General features: G+C 40.4%; 1 protein-coding gene across 1 annotated transcript in view; it reads left to right on the top strand.

Moving 5' to 3' along the window:
- Window positions 1-19631, top strand: part of LOC132172263 (GTP binding protein) — a 34239-nt gene extending 14608 nt beyond the window's left edge. Inside the window, exons 6-12 of the mRNA XM_088512408.1 lie at window positions 3862-3975; window positions 9455-9519; window positions 12203-12319; window positions 17527-17602; window positions 17910-18002; window positions 18573-18623; window positions 19321-19631. Coding sequence (XP_088368534.1) covers window positions 3862-3975; window positions 9455-9519; window positions 12203-12319; window positions 17527-17602; window positions 17910-18002; window positions 18573-18623; window positions 19321-19419 — 615 coding nt within the window. The 3' untranslated portion in view covers window positions 19420-19631. The remainder of the gene's footprint in view (window positions 1-3861; window positions 3976-9454; window positions 9520-12202; window positions 12320-17526; window positions 17603-17909; window positions 18003-18572; window positions 18624-19320) is intronic.
- The last annotated feature ends 614 nt before the right edge of the window (window positions 19632-20245 follow it).

Below are 20245 nucleotides of genomic sequence, written 5' to 3'. Positions count from 1 at the left end.
CATAACCCCATCTCCCTAAATACCAACAACTCTTCCCTGTTCCTTCTTAGACCCTTTAGGTTTGAGGAATTTTGGACCAAAGACTCTTCTTGTGGTCAGATTATAGAAGCTGCTTGGCAAAAATTTGTTCCTGGTAACCCTGCCACTTGTCTTCCTAAGAAACTCAAAAATACCAAATCAGCCTTATTGAAATGGAACTCTCAACATTTTGGTAACATTCAAAAAAAGATTAAGGCTACTCTCTTCCTTTTAGACTCTGTCCAGCAATCTCCTCCCTCTCCCTCCTCTTCTGATCAGGAGATTAGTTTGAAGCTGCAATTGGAAAATCTCCTCACCAAGGAAGAAATCCTCTGGCGCTCTAAATCCAGAGAAATTTGGTTGACTTGCAAGGACCTCAATACTAAGTATTTCCACACTTCTACTCTCATCAGGAGAAGATCCAATGCTGTGAACTTTCTCAAGTTGAATTCTGGTGATTGGGTTTCTTCAAGAGCAGATATTGGTGGGAATTTCTCTGCTCACTTTTCAACCCTCTTTACTTCTTCTAGACCTCCCATTGAAGCTGAAATGCTGGATTTATTCTCTCCTATCATCACTGAGGAGGAGAATGTCTCTCTATGCTCCATCCCCTCTGAGGAAGAAATTTTTCAAGCTTTATCTAGTCTTGGCTCCACTAAAGCTCCTGGTCCAGATGGCTTCACTGCCCTTTTTTTCAAGAAATACTGGTGTCATGTTAAAGGGGATGTTCTGCAATGCATTTGGAATTTCTTTGAGAACAACTTTCTTTTGAGGGATCAGAATCACACCTTTATAGCCTTGGTTCCCAAGATAAGTGGCTCTCACACTGCTCATCAGTTCAGGCCTATAAGCCTATGCAACATAGTCTATAAGATTATTGCTAAAATCTTGGCTAACAGATTGAAGATCCTTCTTCCCAAGATCATATCTCCTTTACAATCTGCTTTTGTTCCAAAGAGGAATATCCAAGACAATACGATTCTGGCTCATGAGCTCCTTCATACTTTCAAATCCAAGAGAGGCAAAGGTGGTTACATGTTTCTCAAGATGGATATGGAGAAGGCTTTTGATAGAATGGAGTGGGAATTTCTCTTGTCTATTATGGAAAAATTGGGTTTCAACCCCATTTGGATCTCCTGGGTCAGAATTTGCATCTCCTCTTCATCTTTCTCCATTCTTCTTAATGGAAGCCCTTTTGGTAATTTCTCCCCTGAAAGAGGGTTGAGACAAGGAGATCCCCTCTCTCCTTTCCTCTTTATTTTGGGTTCTGAAGTCTTCTCTAGACTTATGTTCAAAGAGGAAAGAAAAGGTTCTATTAAAGGTCTTCGGATTGCTAGGAATTGTACTGCTATTCATCATCTGTTGTTTGCTGATGATCTTCTAATTTTTGGGAAGGCTACTGTCTCTGAAGCTGGCTGCATTAAATCTTGTTTGGATAAGTATTGTAGATGGTCTGGTCAGTCTATTAATGCTGCAAAATCCTCCATTCGTTTCAGCAAGAACACCTATTACTCCACTTCTTCAGCTATCTCCAACATTATTCCTTATCCTTGTAATCCTTCTACTTCTCTTTATCTTGGCCTCCCTATTCTGATGGGGAATTCTAAAAAAAGAGCTTTCAAAGGTCTTCTTGACAAGGTTCACAGTAGAGTTGAAGGTTGGAGAGCAAAAACTTTATCTCAAGCTGGCAGGTTGGTTCTTATCAAATCAGTGGCAGCTACTCTTCCCTCCTATGCCATGAGCTCTTTCTTACTTCCCATTAGTATCTGCTCTGAACTTGACAAGACCTTCAAAAACTTTTGGTGGGGCTTTCCTCCAAAAAAAACCAGGAACCTTTCTTTGAAGGCTTGGGACTCCTTTTGTCTTCCAAAGGAATTAGGAGGTTTGGGTGTCAGGAAAATGAGAGAAGTAAATTTGGCCCTCATTTCCAAGTTAGGATGGAAAATTCACTCAAATGCAGACTCTTGTTGGGTTGCTCATTTGCGAGGTAAGTATCTCCACTCTTGTTCTTTTCTCTCCCTCCCATCCCTTTCTTCCTCCTCCTCCTCATGGTTATGGAAAGGTATCCTTAAAACTCAATCTTTTATCTCTCAAGGTGCCTGTAACAGAATCCATAGCTCCTCCTCTCTCCCTATTTGGAGCTCCTCTTGGATCCCTACCATTCCTTCCTTCTCTCCTTCTGCCTCCCCTCTTTTGTTGCTCCCTCTTCCCAACCTTATAGTCTCGGATCTTTTCTGTTATGATCCTATTTCCTCCACTTTTTCATGGAATTTTCCTCTCCTTCATTTTCTTTTTGATTCTGTCAGTGTTAGGGAAATCCTAAAAATCAAATATACCCATCTCTCTTCGGATGAGCATATCTGGACCCCCTCTGCTAATGGTTCTTTCTCTTCTAAATCTGCATATAATCTCATTAGCAGCCCGAGAACTTCAGCTGGGTTTTCCCCTCTCTCTTCCAGTCATTGGAAGCTCCTCTGGAAACTCAAGCTAAATGACAGGCTGAAACTCTTCCTTTGGAAAATTGCTTGGGACATAGTCCCCTCCAAGATTAGGTTAAATGCTATTTTTCCCATACCTCCTGCCAATTTAATTTGCCCTCTATGCAATGTGGAAGAGGATTCACTTTCTCACCTCTTCTTCAGATGCTTCTTTGCTAGAATATCTTGGAGATCTTCTCATTGGCCTCTAGACTCGTTAAAATGGTCCTCTCTCAGTCTTCCAGAATGGATAAAAGGTATTTTAACTCCTCATAGTTCTTTTGGTATTCCTCTTGCAGATTCACATTTGTTCCAAAGCTATGCTGCTGTCTTTTGTGATTTGCTTTGGTTTTCCAGAAATCAAGCAGTCCATAATGGTGTTATCCCTGAAGCCTCCCAGCTGGCTGCAAAAATCAATCGGATTTCCTTGGAACACCATGCAGCTTGGACTCCTTCCTCTAAACCAGTGAGAGAGCTTTGGTCTCCTCCTCCAACAGGCATCTTCAAGGTGAATTTTGATACAGCCATCAGAGAGAGTTTCTCTGTGCAAGCAGCTGTTTGCAGAAATTCTAATGGGCAGATTATCAAAATCCTCTCCCAAGTCAGGCCCCCTTGTAATCCTACTTATGGTGAAGCTCAAGCAGCCCTTTTGGCAGCTTCCTTAGCAGCTTCTATGCATCTTGATAATTTCATTTTAGAAGGAGACTCCTCTATTGTAATCTCATCTTTACAGCAACCTTCTATAGTCTTGGATTGGCATATTGATCATGTAATTACTGACACTATTTCTCTTATTCCGGCCTCTTCCCTTTGGGAGGCCAGAAAAGTCAACAGAAGTGCAAACTTCTGCGCCCATCATGTGGCATATAGGGCCGCGGCAAGAGTTATCTCGGGCTGCATTCCCTCCTTAGTTTCCCCTCCTCTCTCTATTCCCATTTGTAGTGGAAAAGATCCACCTCCTTCTCTCCCCTCCTTGTGAGGGTTTTGTTCTGTTGGTTCTTTTCTATGAAGTGGTTTGTTACAAAAAAAAAAAAAAAAAAAAAAAAAAAAAAAAGACCATGGACTAAGAACATTAAATGAACCGCTAGTGCTTGAGAGGGTGTTATAATGCAATTTTTTTAGGGCCTTCCCACAGTCTAGAAGAAGTAGTTGGTCAAGCTTTTTGTTAAAGCATGAAATTTGATCTTTGAGTGGATCTTTGTTTAGTCTTTTATGCATAATACTCTTTAAGGTTTTCTAGATGCTTCAATTTTTGTATAAATCAAGCAAGCTTGAATTCTCCTAGTTCATTTACACATGGTTGGCATCATATAATCATGATTTTTTATATATGGAGATTGTCACAAATATGGGGGCTTTTCTGCAGGTCAAAGCATGGCTCGAGGATGGAAAAGATGTCCGTCTTGGGGAATGGAAAGCTGCTGATATTGAGATACTAAATACTTTTCAATTGCTTACTGCAAAGCCTGTTGTTTACTTGGTGAGTTTTCTTTTCATGATGATAATAATCTTTCTTAAACATGTGCAAGGCTAAACATGTGTGGGATGGAGTTATCGAGAAGATAGAACGGCGGTTGGCAGGGTGGAAAAGGTCTTATTTGTCGAAAGGGGGGAGAGTCACGCTTATCAAGAGTACGCTCGTCAACTTGCCTACATACTATTTGTCCCTTTTCCCTATTCCGGGTAGTGTGGCCAAGAGGATTGAGAAGTTGCAGCGGGATTTTCTTTGGGGGGGTCTAGGCGATGAATTCAAGTACCACCTGGTAAGGTGGTTGAAGGTTTGCACTCCGATTAAGGAGGGAGGATTGGGTATCAGGAACCTCAGGACCTTCAATCGTGCCCTATTAGGGAAATGGTTGTGGCGTTATGGGATAGAGAGAGATTCTTGGTGGAGGGTTGTGGTAGATGCGAAATTCGGAAGTCTTTGGGGAGGGTGGTGTTCTTTGGAGCCGGGTGGTTCTTTGGGGGTGGGATTATGGAAGAACATTAGGAAAGGGTGGGACACTTTCCAAAGGTTTACACGGTTTGAGGTAGGGGAGGGGTCTAAGGTGCGCTTCTGGCACGATTTGTGGTGCGGCGATATGGCCCTCAAGAATGCTTTTCCAGGTTTATTTAGCATTGCCTGTGCAAAGGACGCTTCAGTGGCGGAGCAGTTGGAGGTGCTGGGTGGCTCTATCCAGTGGAATGTGAGCTTTTCTAGAGAGGCTCATGATTGGGAGGTGGATGTGCTGGCCTCCTTCTTCCATGTGTTACATTTCGCTAAAGTGAGGCGAGTGAGGCGAGGGTGTCAAGATAGGTTGTGGTGGAATTCCTCCAAAAGGGGCCGTTTCAAGGTCAAGCTCCTTTATGCTTCCTTGGCGAATTCTGAAGGGGGAGGATTTCCGTGGAAGAGTGTGTGGCGTACTCAAGCTCCTCCGAGGGTGAGTTTTTTTTGTGTGGTCGGCGGCTGTGGGCGAAATTCTGACCCTGGACAATCTTAGAAAGCGATGGGTGATAGTGACGAACATGTGTTGTATGTGCAAGAAGACTGAGGAGACGGTGAACCATCTTCTTATTCATTACGAGGTTGCCTATGCTTTCTGGAGTTTCTTTTTTGGGTGGTTTGGGTTGTCTTGGGTGATGCCGAATTGGCTCTCGGATTTGCTCGCCTGTTGGTGGTCTTCAGGGAGGAGTGGGAGTGCCGCGGTTTGGAAAATGGTGCCTACGTGCTTTTTTTGGTGTATATGGAGGGAAAGGAATAATAGGTGTTTTGAGGATTTGGAGGGGACTTGGGAAGACATTCTAGCCTTTTGCTTTCATACTTTGTATCTTTGAACTGTGGCGCATGTCTTTCCAGTTGCAATTAGTTATGATGATTTTCTCTTTCGTTTTTCTCCTTCTAGTTAGGTGATCCTGTTGTATACTCCCAGTGTTCTTTGGGGTGCCTTACGCTTTTTAATAAAACAGTTTATTACTTATCAAAAAAAAAAAAAAAATCTTTCTTAATTGTCTGATTTGTTCTTTGATGGTGGAGTGGGTGTAGTTTTTGGTGTGGTTGCTTGCTATGGGGTTCTTGAGCTGGTTTTTTTAGGCCAAAACCTTTGAGCTCTCTGTAGCAAAAGGGTGGTTGTTGCTTTGGCTGGTTGAAAGAAGCCAACAATTTTCCCGTGTAGTGTTGTTGGGTAAGGTGAGTGTTGCTTGGTTGTTGTCCACGGTGGAGGAGTTGGTTTGAAATGTAGAGGTGACCGAGTTCTTTAAATCGTCTAGCGATGGGGGTAAAGCTCTTAATAGTCCAAAGTTGCTCCAATAGGTCTGGTTGATATTTGGTGGTAGAGGTGTACATGGGTGGTGGTCGTAGAGTGCATAGGGACGAGAAGGGAGGGGGAGGGTGGAAAAATTTTGCCGTGGAACTGGGAACTCTCTCATGGCATTGGGAGTAGGGGAGTGTTTCTAGTCAACCCAATGGTGGCTCGTAGGCTACTGGTGTGGGTGGCTTTTCATCTGTCTCTACGAGTAAGGCGCTAATGATAGGTGGTGGTAGGACATATGCGAAGGTGTTAGGTAGGGCAATGCAGTTGTTGAGTTGTTCTACAGCGTCAGTAGATAGACCTGGCACGACCCTTCTTACGGCACAAGGTATGAGGAGGGCTCAAAACATTGTTGGTTGAGGTGGTGAAGGTGTTGTAGACTTGTCCTGCCCCTGTTTTCGTGTTGCAGCAGGTAATGAGGTTGTACGAAGGAGTTAAGTTGTGTGTGTTAGTGGGAATCTGCGATTTACGAGAAGTCATCTGGAGTTTTTAAAAGAGGAAGTGGATTGAGTGCTTGTCTCAGGTAATGAGGTTGTACGAAGGAGTTAAGTTGCGTGTGTTAGTGGGAATCTACGATTTATGAGAAGTCAGCTGGAGTTTTTAAAAGAGGAAGTGGATCGAGTGTTTGTCTTGGTGGATGAAGGATTGAGTTCTATTGGGCTAGGAGAGTTTAATGTTGTAAAGTAGGCCGATTTGAAGGCCCAACCTGGATTTTTAATTCCTTTTGAATGACCTACTTCTAAAGACACAATCCACCTTTTAGATAAAAAAGAAAAAGGCCTTCTTGCCATGAAATATGCCTTTCATGTAAAGGGTTATGAGGCCCCCAGTTGTGGAAGAGGGCTGTATTAACTCAGATGTGGGTCTTGCTGGTTCGTGCTCCTCCCAACTTGGTGGCTCCATGGTGGATCTGTAGCGAGCTCTCGTTGGCGTCGATGTTGTGGCGCGAGTTGAGCAGAGTCCTACGAGGGTTGCAAGCGATGCGTCTTTGCCAGCCGAAAGCTTGCTGCCTATGGTGGAGCCTTTGGTTGCTCCATGATTTTCATCCTAGTAGTAAGTTTGAAGAAATTCTTAGTGCCACCTTGATTGCTGTCATTTCAAAGAATTTCGGGGCTATTGATCTGAAGGACTTTTGGCCTATTAGTCTTGTGAGTGGAGTTTATAAGATTATTACCAAAGTTCTTGCTTGTAGGTTGAGAAGGGTTTGGCGAATATTATTTTGAAGCGCTGAATGCTTTTGTTCAAGGTAGGCAAATTAGGCAAATCCTTGATTATGTTCGTATAGCAAATGAATGTCTGAATAGTTGTATCAGATCTGGTGAGCCAAGGGTGCTTTGCAAATTAAATATTGAGAAGGCTTATGATTATGTCAATTGGGAGAAATGACGCTCTTGGATAGCGCATTGTATTTCTTCTGTGTATTTTTCCTTTTTGGTGGATGACAATATGTCTAGTTTCTTTAGTAGTTTATGTGGTTTGAGACCGGGAGATACTTTATTGCCTTTTCTCTTTGTTATTGGTATGGAGGCCTTAAGTTGAATGCTTTCTGCAATTGTTAATGGGGAGTTTATATTAGGCTTTTTTGTGGGGTCTAGTTTGAAGATTAATCTGCCTACTTCAGAATTGGTTCTTGTGGATCATGTTGATAATGTGGATGGGTTGGTTGGCATTTTAGGTTGCGGGGTTTCTTCTTTGCCTTTGAAGTATCTTGGTTTTTCGTTGGGGGCCTCCAATACAGCCAAGTCTATTTGGGACGGTGTTATTTAAAAGGTAGAGTGTCAATCGGTGAGTTGGTAAATGTTGTGCTTGTCTAAGGGTGGTAGGGTTACCCTTATAAAAAGCACACTTTCTGGTTTGCTTACATATTTCATGTCCCTCTTCTCTCGCCTTACTGGTGCTGCACAATGCATAGAGAAGCTTCGTCGAGATTTATTATGGGTTGGGCTAGGCGAATGGTTCAAATTTCTCTTGTTAAGTTGGTCTAAGGTTTGTTCTTCAATCTTTGAGGGAGGGTTAGGAGTTCAGAGATGTTAAATCGTACTCTCTTAGAAAAATGGCTATGATGCTATGTGCATGGAAGAGAGGATTGGTGGAGAGTTGTGGTGGACTCTAAATTTGACAGTTCGTGGGGGTGGGGGTGTTATAATGAGCCTCTTGGGTTGTAGGGCTGAGCAAATTCACCGACTCGCTGCCAACCGACCGAGTTTCGACCGAGTTTTGACCTTAGCCGACTGTGACTGCCTATATGATGGACGGGAGGTGGCATTATTGTTTCTATTTCAAATTTTTTGGTGCGGTAGGCGAAAGAGGTTTTTCTAACCGAACTGACTTCACCGACCGACACCGATTGACTTTGCCGACTAATTTTCCTTATTTTTCACTTACTGACATTACCGACCGATGCTTCTGAACCGACATTACCGACTGCCATTCGGTGACGGAACAAAAAGTTGGCAGAATAAGTCGGTGAAAATTTTGACTTTACCGACATTGTTGGTGCGAAATGCGATAACACAATTTTTCTACTGAAATCGACATTACTGACCGACTCTCAGCCCTATTGGGTCGTATGGGGTGGGGTTATGGATTAACATTAGGAGTAGTTGAGGGATGTTTGCAAGTCATTTGAGGTTGGAGGTGGCTCCAATATTAGATTTTGGCACGATCAATGGTGTGGGGACAAGACTTTGAAAAAAGTTTTTTTTTTTTTCCTCAAATTTATATGGTATTACTTGTGTGGGGATGCTTTTGCAGCGGCTCACTTGGAGCTTTCTGGTAGCTCAAATTAGTGGAACATTTGCTTTGTTAGAGTGGCTCATGATTGGAAGGTAGATGTCTTTGTCTTATTTTTTCAATTTTGCTGGATTCAGTTAGAGTGAGACGGGAAGGTGAAGACAAGCTTTGGTGGGTTCATTCCAAAAAAGGGTTGTTCGTTGTTAGCTTCTTCTATATTGTCCTTGTTTATAATCATGGCATTCCTTTCCTTTGGAAGAGTACTTGGCGGATTAAAGTTCCATTGAGAGCAGTTTTTTTGCTTGTCGACGGTCCTAGGAAAGATCCTTACCGTAGACAACCTTTGGAATCGGCGTATCATTGTGGTCAATAAGCGTTGTACGTGCAAGAGGAATGAGGAGCCCATAGACCATTTTCTTCTCCATTGTGAGGTCGCTTGTGCCTTATAGAATGCTTTTTTTTAGTCGTTTTTGGCTGCCTTGGGTTATCCCTAGACGAATAGTTGACTTGTTTTCTTGTTGGTGGACTTATGGTAGCACTTGCAGTGTTGTTGTGCAGAAGATGATGTCTCTTTGCCTTTTGTGATGTCTTTGGAGGGAAAGAAATGATAGAAGTTTCGAGGATAATGTAGGTTTTTAAAGTGAAAATCATTGTAAAGTTGTCTTTGTAGCATCTCTCTTATCAGGTGACCATTTACAAAGGAAAAGCATGCATTATTTGCTTAGTTTTAATATTTGGTAGATAGATATTTTTGTTTATGATATCTTAGGATTGAAGTCAGTTAAATCTACGTTTCATAGTCATATGAATTGAAATGATCATAAATAAAGGGTGGAGAGTGTGGTCACTAGGTTGAATCAGTCTGAGGTGTGATTGTGTTTACCTATCAAATAAACAAATAAAGAATGTGATCATAATGGTATCCTATTTTCTTTACAGGTTAATATGAATGAGAGAGATTACCAAAGAAAAAAGAACAAATTTTTGCCCAAGATTCATGCTTGGTATGTCCCCTATTTTTCTTAAACTATTATCTTGAGTCTCTTAAGCTTATTTCTTTTATGGTCCTCTATCGCTCTCTCTATTGATTCCTGCCTGTTTGCATCTATTTTCATGATTTCATCAATGACTAGGACATATGTTCTCACCAAAAAACATAAGTACAATGTATGGCTGCTATGGTACTGCTATTTTGGTAACATAATTAACAATCTTTGGAAACATGTTTGGATCATCCCATTGCAAAGATGGTTTAGTAAGGTACTCATTTACATCTTTTGATTGAACAATATTGTTCTAAATGTTGGGCACGGACTGGGTGGTCAAAAAGTCACTCAAACTTGAGCTTTTTGCCTATGAAACATTTTTACGCTACAGCTATCAGTCTATAATAGACAGAGTTCTCCTCATCTGTTCAATTGCATGCTAGATGTTAGAGAATACGGTGTTATAAAGTGAATTTCTGATCAATAGAACTCTTCAAGTTGCTGGGCCAGTACTTTAGTCTCCTTTGTAGGGTGATCAGCTGCTGATTTGTCATGTTCTATTACTTTCTGTTTTGCTTTTAATATTGGAGCTTCTCCATCAAGAATGTGAAGAGAGAGAGAGGGAGACTAATTTTCTACAAGATTCTTTCGCTTCTCTTCATCATAATTCTCCCTTTTTTTTTTTTTTTTGAAATAATAATTCTCCTTTCTTGTTTCACCCAAATGCTCTAAAATGAGGTCCTCTTCATTGACTCTCAATTTAATATTAAGCCTTCAAACTCTAATATGCTATAGCCATAGGCGAACTGTCTACCTAGCTAGCAGTCCTTCTTTCATCAAGTTTGAAGCAGGGAACTATGTTATTATATGGTGTATAAACTATTGAAAAAAATACTCAAGCAACAAAAATGCATTGTTGTGGAGTTAGTTGTCAAGACAAACCAAAGCACCTTTCAGCAAATTCCTCTGCTGTCCATTTTAACTTCACTGAGCTTACTGCAACTTAGCAGACATAAGAATTCCGACTCTTAGAAATTTCTGGAGAAGGCTTTTAAAAAACAAAGGCCAACCTAAGTACACTAACACAGAGGATATACAAGAGAAACCCCTAAACAGATAAAGAAGAGAAATAAAAAAAAAAAATCATGAAAACGAGAAACATGCAAACAATCATAAGCAAGTATCCACTAAAAATGGTATGAAAAAAAATAAGGCCTTTAGCTTTGCCACTGTCCTCTCGCTGTCTTCAAAGCTTTGATCTTTTCTTTTTTCCATATGCACCACATCAAACATAGTGGGGTCATCTTCCACAACGCTTCACTTTGAGTATTACCAATCTTTTCTCTCTAACAAGCAAGAAAGATCTCTCGTCCGATGAGGCATGAGCCATGCTAAGCCAAAAGACCAAAAATAGAGTACCATAAGGCACTAGCTATCTAGTAATGGAGCAAGAGGTGTTCAGCGGTTTCTCCACTCATCTTACACATGCAACACCAATATACTATAATGATATTCCGCTTTCTTAAGTTGTCCATTGTGAGGATCTTATCTAAAGTGGTAGACAAAGTAAAGAGAGCTACTCTCAACGGGGCTTTGCTCTTCGAAATACACCTCCAAGGAAGGGGATGCTGTCATGGGGGATTAGATTAAGACATTAGAATGAATTTTCATCAAACAAACCTTTCTTGGAAGGGTTCCAACAAAGCTTGTCAGCACCATTTCCAGCTTAATGGAATACAACTGATTGAAGAATGCGGAAAAGAATTCCATCTCCTAGTCATGCACCGGTCTATCAAAGTTAACGTTCCACTGAGGAAAGCCATTAGAGAACTGAAGATGGCCCGCCTCGGAAGCATCCCTAAGGTACGAAATGCTATACAACTCCAGAAACGCTGCCTTACCACCCATTGTGCCAAAGTCTAATCTTGGAGTCATCCCCAACCTTGAAACTAGAACATCTAGAAAAATCCTTCTACCACCTCCTAATGAATTTCTAGAGACTGACCCCATAAGACCCCAAAACTTCATTAGTGCTCCAGCCACTACACTGGCTTTCATATTTAATAGCCACTACCTTTCTCCAAAGAGCCTCTCTCATAGGCATATGCCATAACCATTTCCTTAGAAGGGCTCGGTTGAACAAGAGCAAGTTCTAAACCCCAAACCCCCCTTAGAGATCGGAGAACATACATTGGGCCAACTTACTAGATGGAATCTGACCTCTTCACCCATCCCTCCCCACGCAAAGTCCTGCTATAGCTTTTCATTTCGATTGGCAATGCTAGCCTGGAGGAAACAAGAAGAAGAAGTAGGTTGGCAAGTTAGGCAAACTGCTCTTGATTGAGGTGATCCTACCCCCTTTAGACAAGTACAACCGCTTTTAGCTAGCCAAACAACGCTCAACCTTCTTTCTTTTTGGTGTATTTTTATTACTTTTTTTTTTTTCAAATTTCAATTACTTTCAGCCATTTGAGGGGAATCTACTTTTCTCAAAAGCAACTTATCATATTCTGTCTATAATGAATACGATGCTGCTTATCTTCCTCTGCTCATAAAGCCACAGGCGGATTCATCCCTTCCTGTTTTTCTAATGTGTGTGTGTGTGTATATATATATATATATATGTAATTCCCTTAATTTGTCTTCATGGTTATCCTTTTCTTGAAAAGAGTGAAAGTCGCATAATTCTTTTTATTCTCAGGGTGCAGGAACATGGCGGTGAACCGATTATTCCTTTCAGCTGTGCGTTGGAGAGAAATCTGGCTGACTTGCCAGAAAATGAAGCAGCAAAGTATTGTGAGGAGAACAATGTACAAAGGTTAGTCCAAACCTAGTTTACATCTTTCTGATGAGGAATAGAGGACTGCTAGAACTGTATGTACATGTTTAGCCATTTAAAGGATGGACAGCATTCTGTTGTATGTGTTTGCAGACTTAACCTGAATTTGGATGAATTAAGACTAGAAATTATGGAGCTGATGCAATATTTTGCACGTCAACTTTTGCGTTGATTAACCATTGTTAATCTATTAGCATTTGATTACTTCAGTTGTTATGTTCTCTTAAGTTTTAAAGAGACATGGTAATTTCCCTCTTAACTTTCCCATAAATTATCATGTTTATAGCACCAAGGGTTTTGTCTTCTTTTTTCTTTTAACAAATTTCAGATTGGTATTAACATTACAACCTTGAGTGATAGAGTGTAAGAACGAAGATGCAGCTAGTTTTTAATTTTGTTTCTTTTCCTTGCTATGAGAAATATAGGGGACTCTGTGCGACAATGCAAAGGAGTTCCAAGATCGATAGTAGTTGTTTATAATTGGAGAAGGGACTTGTTGTCGCATAATTGGAATTGACTATTGCAATCTTATTTTAACAAATCTTGAATTGCAGTGCTTCTGGTTTTCCAATCTCATCTGATAATCTTCACTACCCATATGGTTTCTTGGAAGGGTTCAAAATTTATATTATTGTTTGGAATTTCAAATTTTTTTCATAAAATATGGTTCTGAAAATCTCATTCAGCCATTTTTTCCAGTCTTGTTTCTTAGCTCTGTTTGAATGATTGTTTGTATGAACTCTGGCTTCAATCACTTTTACAAAGCTTTAGTTCATTAAAGCCGATTGCCAAAACTATCTTATATACTTTTTTAAGTTTGAAGAATTGCTATTCTAGTTGGCCATGTTGAAGTAAATTTACCTTGATTCAAGTAAATGCTCAAATTTGTTGGACTCTTTTTTTTTTTTTTTGATAAGTAATAAACTGTTTTATTGAAAGCGTAAAGGCACCCCAAAGTACACTGAGAGTATACAACAGGGTCACTTAACTAGGAGGGGAAAAGTGAATGAGAAAATCATCATAACTAATCGACACCGGAAAGACATGCGCAACGGTCCAATGATACAAAGTATGAAAGCAAGAGGCTAAGATGTCTTCCAATGTCCCCTCCAAGTCCTCGAAGCATCTATTATTCCTTTCCTTCCATAAACACCAAAAAAAGCAATTAGGCACCATCTTTCAAACTGTGGCACTCCCCCTTCTCCCTAAAGACCACCAACAGGCGAGTAAATCCGAGACCCGTCTCGGCATCACCCAAGACAAACCAAACCGACCAAAAGACACTCTACAAAGCATAAGCAATCTCGCAATGAAGGAGAAGATGATCCACCATCTTCTCGCTCCTCTTACATACACAACATCTGTTTGTCACAATCAGCCATCTCTTCCTGAGATTATCTAGGGTCAGAATCTTGCCCCCGACCACACAAAGAAGCTCGCCCTTGGAGGCGCTTGTGTACGCCACACACTTTTCCAAGGGAATCTCCTCCCTTCAGTACATACCAAGGAGAAACTGCCTCTTTTGGAATAGTTCCACCACAGCCTATCTTCACACCCTTGACTCACTCGTACATAGTGTAGCATTTGAAAAAAAGAGGTCAAGACATCCACCTCCCAATCATGAGCCTCTTTAGAAAAACTAACATTCCATTGGTTAATGCCACCCAACACCTCCAAATGAGCCGCTACTGAGGCGTCCTTTGCACAAGCAATACTGAATAAGCTTGGAAAAACTATGTTGAGAGCCGTATTGCCACACCACAAATCGTGCCAAAAGCGCACCCTTGTCCCATCCCCTACCTCAAACCGTGTAAACCCTTTGAAGGTGTCCCTCCCTTTCCTAATGTTCTTCCATAACCCCACCCCAAAAGATCCACCTGGCTCCAAAGAGCACCACCCTCCCCAGCAACTTCCAAATTTCGCATCCATCACGGCTCTCCACCAAGAATCTCTCTCAGTTCCATACTACCACAACCATTTCCCTAACAGGGCGCGATTGAACGCCAATAAATTCCTGATACCCAAGCCGCCTTCTTTAATCGGAGTGCAGACCTTCGGCCATTGCACCAAGTGGTACTTAAACTCTTCGCCCAGGCCACCCCATAGAAAATCCCGCTATAGCTTCTCAATCCGCTTAGCAACACTAACCGGAATAGGGAAAAGAGACAAATAGTAAGTAGGAAGGTTGGCAAGAATGCCATTGATAAGCGTGACTCTATCACTCTTCGACAAATACAACCTTTTCCAACCGGCCAACCGATGTTCTATCTTCTCGATAACTCCATCCCAATTATACTTAGCCTTACAAGAGGCCCCCAACGGCAAACCAAGATACTTAACTGGCAAAGAATCAACCCCACACCCTAGAATACCGGCTAACCTGTCCACATGCTCCACATCCCCTACTGGAATTAACACCGATTTGGCTAAGTTAGCCTTCAAACTGGAAGTAGCTTCAAACAACAAAAAGACACTCCGCAAATAACGAAGCTGGGAGGGCATAGCATTGCAAAATATCAATGTATCGTCCGCAAACAAAAGATGTGAGAGTGTCATATTACCTACCTTGAAACCTTCTATTAGCCCCCCATTCACTGCCGCTGAAATCATCCTACTTAAAGCTTCCATTACAAAAACAAACAGTAGAGGAGACAGGGGGTCCCCTTGTCTCAAGCCCCTGGAACTGCTAAAAAGGCCATTAGGAGAGCCATTGATCAGAATCGAGAACCGCACTGACGAAATGCAATGTTCTATCCAAGAGCACCAAATCCCACCAAAACCACACATCTTTAGCATATATAATAACAAATCCCAATTCACATGATCATAAGCTTTTTCCAGATCCATTTTGCAAATAACCCCTAGCTCCCCAGATCTCAACCGACTATCAAGGCATTCATTGGAGATCAAAATAGAATCTAGGATCTGCCTCCCCTTTATAAAAGCACTTTGGGATTTAGAAATAATCTTATCCAGAATTACCTTCAATCTATTTGCTAGAACTTTAGCTATGATTTTGTAGATACCTCCCACGAGACTAATAGGCCGAAAGTCTTTGAGATTGATGGCGCCGGGAACCTTTGGAATGAGTGAGATGAAATAAGCATTGAGACTCTTCTCAAACATCCCTCCAGCATGAAAAACACTAAACACCTTCATAACATCCTCCCTCACAACCTCCCAACAAGTTTGGAAGAAGGCCATAGAAAACTCATCAGGGCCCGACGCCTTATTGCCATTCATTTTAAACACTACCTTTCTAACCTCGTCCTCTTTGAATTCACTCTCCAACCAACTAGCCTCCGCCTCCGAAATGGAATCAAAGAAAATACCATCTACCATAGGCCTCCAACGGCATTGCTCCGAAAAAAGTTTTTGGTAAAACTCAACAATGTGCTCACTAATCTTGGTCGGATTTGAGGAGATGATTTCCCCAATCTTGAGCGCATCCATAGAGTTATGTTTTCTATTAGAATTGGCTATAGAGTGAAAGAATTTAGTGCGCTTATCGCCTTCCTTCAACCACATCACCCTGGATTTCTGCCTCCAACTCACCTCCTCTATAAGAGTGCAATCCTCTAATTCTCGAACCACTTCCGCCTTCCTCAAAATATCATTTAAAAGCCAAAAGCGCCTTCCTCAAAGCCACTTTTTTTTTTCTTTGGTAATTAATCGAAATATCATTTAAAAGTCAAAAGCGCAATCCAGATACACAAGAAGTATACAAAAGAAACACATAACTAGAAGGAAGAAAATGAAAAAGAACAAGAAAATAATGAAAACTAAGTAAATAGGGATGGACAAATGTAGATGTCCAAAGCTATAGAGTACTGAAAAGAAAAAGATTTAAACTCCACCACCATCTTTGCGTGGTCCTGAAAAATTCTATCATTTATTTCCTGTTAAAGAGACTACCTAAAACACGAAGGCATGATCTTCCTAACAACTGCATTCTAAGGGCTACCAAGTAACTCCCTCCATGCAAACAAGTCTATTACTTGTCTAGGCCTAATTCAAAACAACCCAACACGACTGAAGATAGTACTCTATAAGGCACAAGAAACCTCACTTAGAGTATTCCTCAGCAATGAATGCCTTGTTTCCATCCCTTGATGATTTGAAAAACTTGGTCACATTTGTCCTTCAAACTAACTCCTCCAGTGAGGTCAACAGGCAAACAACACCCAGCTTACCCAACAACATTGCTCGGGAAACTCCTCGGCTCCTTTCAACCAATAGAAGAACTGAACACCCCTCTGCTACTGAGAGCTCAAAGGCATTGGCCTCTACATAAAACCTGCGGTAGAAACCCATCATAGACAACCAAAACCAAAGGCTCCAACCATGCCAACATCAGAGAGCACGTGCCGACGATAGGGAGAAAAGAGAGGAAGAGAGAAAACTCCTGGAGAAAGATCCATTTCATTGTTGGACTCTTAGATGGTTTCAGTTGGACATGGACATATATGATATGTCTAATAGTTTTATATAAAATATGGTGTATACACTTGTATGAAGGAGTTGTCTTACGACAGAAAAGTATTGTTAACCATTGCCCTCTCAGACATGGTCCTGGAATTTTGCCCGAAGCAGTCTAGAATTTTGTTTTCTCCATTACTGTAAATGACGTTCCTAATTTTGAACACCTGTGGACCACCTGGCTGACATGCTTAGGACTTGCAACGACACAAGGTGGGTTAGTTCACTTGTTTCTCTTAAATATTTGAGGAACAAAATCTAGTGGCCCTTTTTAATAAGTCTTTTTTGCACAGATGTAGAAACTAACAGTCAAAGTAACGGTCCGAGAAGAGGAGTTCTTAGCTTTACACACAGACATATTGTCTTGTTCAAGAATTTAGCTGTTCATAAGCCATACCTTTAGTGTCGAGACTTGAGACCATGTACCATACCCATGTTCTTCGGTATTGCTAAATCTACTTTACTAGAAAAACGGAAATTTGTATCTGCTGGGGTTTTCAGGTCTGTATAGCCTATTGCTTGTGCGTTTCTTTAACAGTTATAACTTTCAGATTTGAATATGACATGCTGCCTATTAAAATACTTGGCTTTCTGCATATCATGTAAACCTTACAGTTATAATGGTTGTTTGTATTTGAGCAAGTCTATCCAGCAAAAGAGATAGATAGTATATGTAGCTATGACAAATACATTGTACTTTGCTACAGTGCCCTTCCGAAGATTATAAAGACTGGTTTTTCGGCAATTAATCTGATATACTTCTTCACTGCAGGACCTGATGAGGTAATATGTCTTCCTTAATAGTTTTTATGATCATTCTCTTTTGTTTGCTGCTCTCCCTTTTCTTTCTCAAGTAGCATGACTATTTGTCAGAGTGCTTTCTTCTCATTTGTGTTACTTTCAGAATCTATGATTCCTTCTCATCTGTTGTACTTTCAGTAGATCTAAAGTTGATGAACCATTAAGTCATCCTGGACTTCACCATCATCACTCATATTTGATGACATGAACATTGTTTGTGGTACCATTTCCCTCATTATTACCTTAATGAATTAATGACTGAATCTCCGAGTGAACTTCTATTTTGTAGGTGAAATGCTGGCAAATTAGACGGCAGTCAAAGGCTCCTCAAGCTGCTGGGGCCATCCATACTGATTTTGAGAGAGGATTCATTTGTGCTGAGGTTTCCTAGCTCATCATTTTTGAATTCATCTTGATTCCAACTATTATTGGTCATTTTCCTTTTCTTCTAACACAACTTTAAAATTTGCATTGGCATTGTGACCATTGGTAATGCAGCCATAAACACTTTATCCAAAACACTCTAAGCCACGCTAGGTGTATGCATGTATTGTTTCCAGGGGGAGGGGAGGACCACAGCTAAAACCACCTTTGCCTCCTTAAACTAAACTGTTTCCTTCACTACCACTGTCACACCTCGTCTTTCCTAGCTAGAATCAACACGGTTTTTATCACCATGAGATGTTACCGTATTTTCAGTAAAATGTTGATGTTGGAGTTTCATCAAACAAGTTATTTAATGTTACCATGCGGATAATTGCAAAAAGCAAACACACTGGTTTTCAAGTTGTCAAAATACTTCAAAAGCATAACCAGGAGTAGAAACTTCTTATCATGGTCCAAAAGTCACCCAATAGTTCTGGTAGATATTTGATTCTAATTGTTTTCTATGTTATTGATGTATCGGGTAAGCCCTTCAAATTTACTGACTTGGTTTTATGATGATGTTTAGGTAATGAAATTTGAAGATCTAAAGGAACTTGGTAGTGAGTCGGCTGTAAAGGTACGTAGATATCTTATATGGTTGTGAACGTATTTTTCTACCTTGCAGTGCTACACAAGTGAATACGCAGCTCCTTTCTTCTTTTCTTTGTTTCTTTGGGTGGGGATGGGGGGTCCATTGTAGGTCTATTCGTTCTATGTGCAACATAAATAGGAGTTTAGCCTTTTCCAATCCCTTAAAGCACAGATAGATATTTAAGAGCATCCCCCTCTTTTTCTATTAACAAAATTAGTTATTATAATTGAAAGTTTGGACCGCATACTACAGATTTAGGGTTCTAGGGGTTTCAATGGGCTAAGCAGCCCTAGGCTAAGTGTAGTGTGAGAGTGATTGTGGCCTAGCATCCCTGGTGCTAGAGATTTCACTGGAGTGTGGCAGACAGTCACATATGGTAATCTTGCGATTATGTAGAATGGACAACAAAGAAGACCATTCATGAGATGGTAGAATTATAAATATCTTACTGGTTTTCACTTAGTTTTATCTCGGAATGATCCTTAATCACATGGCGTTTACCTCCCAATTGCAACTGAAATGCCGTTTATTTCAACCAGAAGTTAATTTTTCTACAATTGTTCTTATTTGTCTTATTGTTCAATTGGTCCAACTTTTTCAGGATTGTCTGAATACCTTGTTTGTTTCTAGTTTGGAATTAAACCCCTAATGCTTTTTTCTTTTTCTTTATCTTTTTTCACAGGCAGCCGGAAAGTATAGACAGGAGGGGAAAACTTATGTGGTTCAAGATGGAGACATTATATTTTTCAAGTTTAATGTTTCTGGGGGTGGGAAGAAGTGAAATATACATTTTCACTTGGCCATTGAATTACTTTTAACGAATTTGACGTTTCGTCATTAGATTACTTGTGAGCTTTTATCACCAAGAGGGGATGAAAGGTAGTATAAAACACTTGTATTCCGTTTTGCAGATTGTAGAAACATAAGTTTGTTTAAAGTTATGAGTTTGATACATAAAGAAATTGGGAGGCAAAAAAGGCCTCTAGCATGTATTACATAACGTGTCCTTCAATGTTTTGCACCAAGCCTGAGATTTTTTAAGCTTGTTTGCATGTCCTACTTTTTGCTTCAAGCTTAGGCTTGGGAATTTAAGCCAATTCTAATCCAGCTTGTCGAACTTATTGTTGAATGAGTACTTATATATAATAGAGAAATGCAACAAATACTTTTAAGTGTTCACTTCTTGACGTGGTAGTGAAAATTACTATTAAATAATTGCATTTATTATTTCATTCGATAGTAATTTTTGCTGCCATGACAAAGAGCAAACATTTATTAGGAAAAAAAGGGAAGATTGATGAAACTTAATATTTGTTTGTTTTGATGCAAAACATTTACAATATCTTTGGGGTGTTTGATTGTGTTTCAAACACTTGTTCAACTTGAAAATTTATTTTTGGTCAATCGTTAAACACCATATGTTTTGTGAAATGACATGCTTTTGTTGTTTTTTAATGGCGAACTTCATGGTTGACATGTTTGCAAAACGTGAGAAAATCATATGGTTAGAAAATGTTTGATGAGATGCTATGTCTGCGTACTGTTTACCTAGCGGATCAGTAGTTGCATTGTACGTACGGTCTTTTACCAGAGGTCAACTAAATGTT

The sequence above is a fragment of the Corylus avellana genome, chromosome 1, assembly GCF_965113065.1.
Source record: "Corylus avellana chromosome 1, dhCorAvel1.hap1.2, whole genome shotgun sequence".
NCBI classification, from domain to species: domain Eukaryota; kingdom Viridiplantae; phylum Streptophyta; class Magnoliopsida; order Fagales; family Betulaceae; genus Corylus; species Corylus avellana.
Note: the sequence above shows the minus strand (reverse complement) of the source record. Positions and strands in the feature narration are given on the sequence as shown.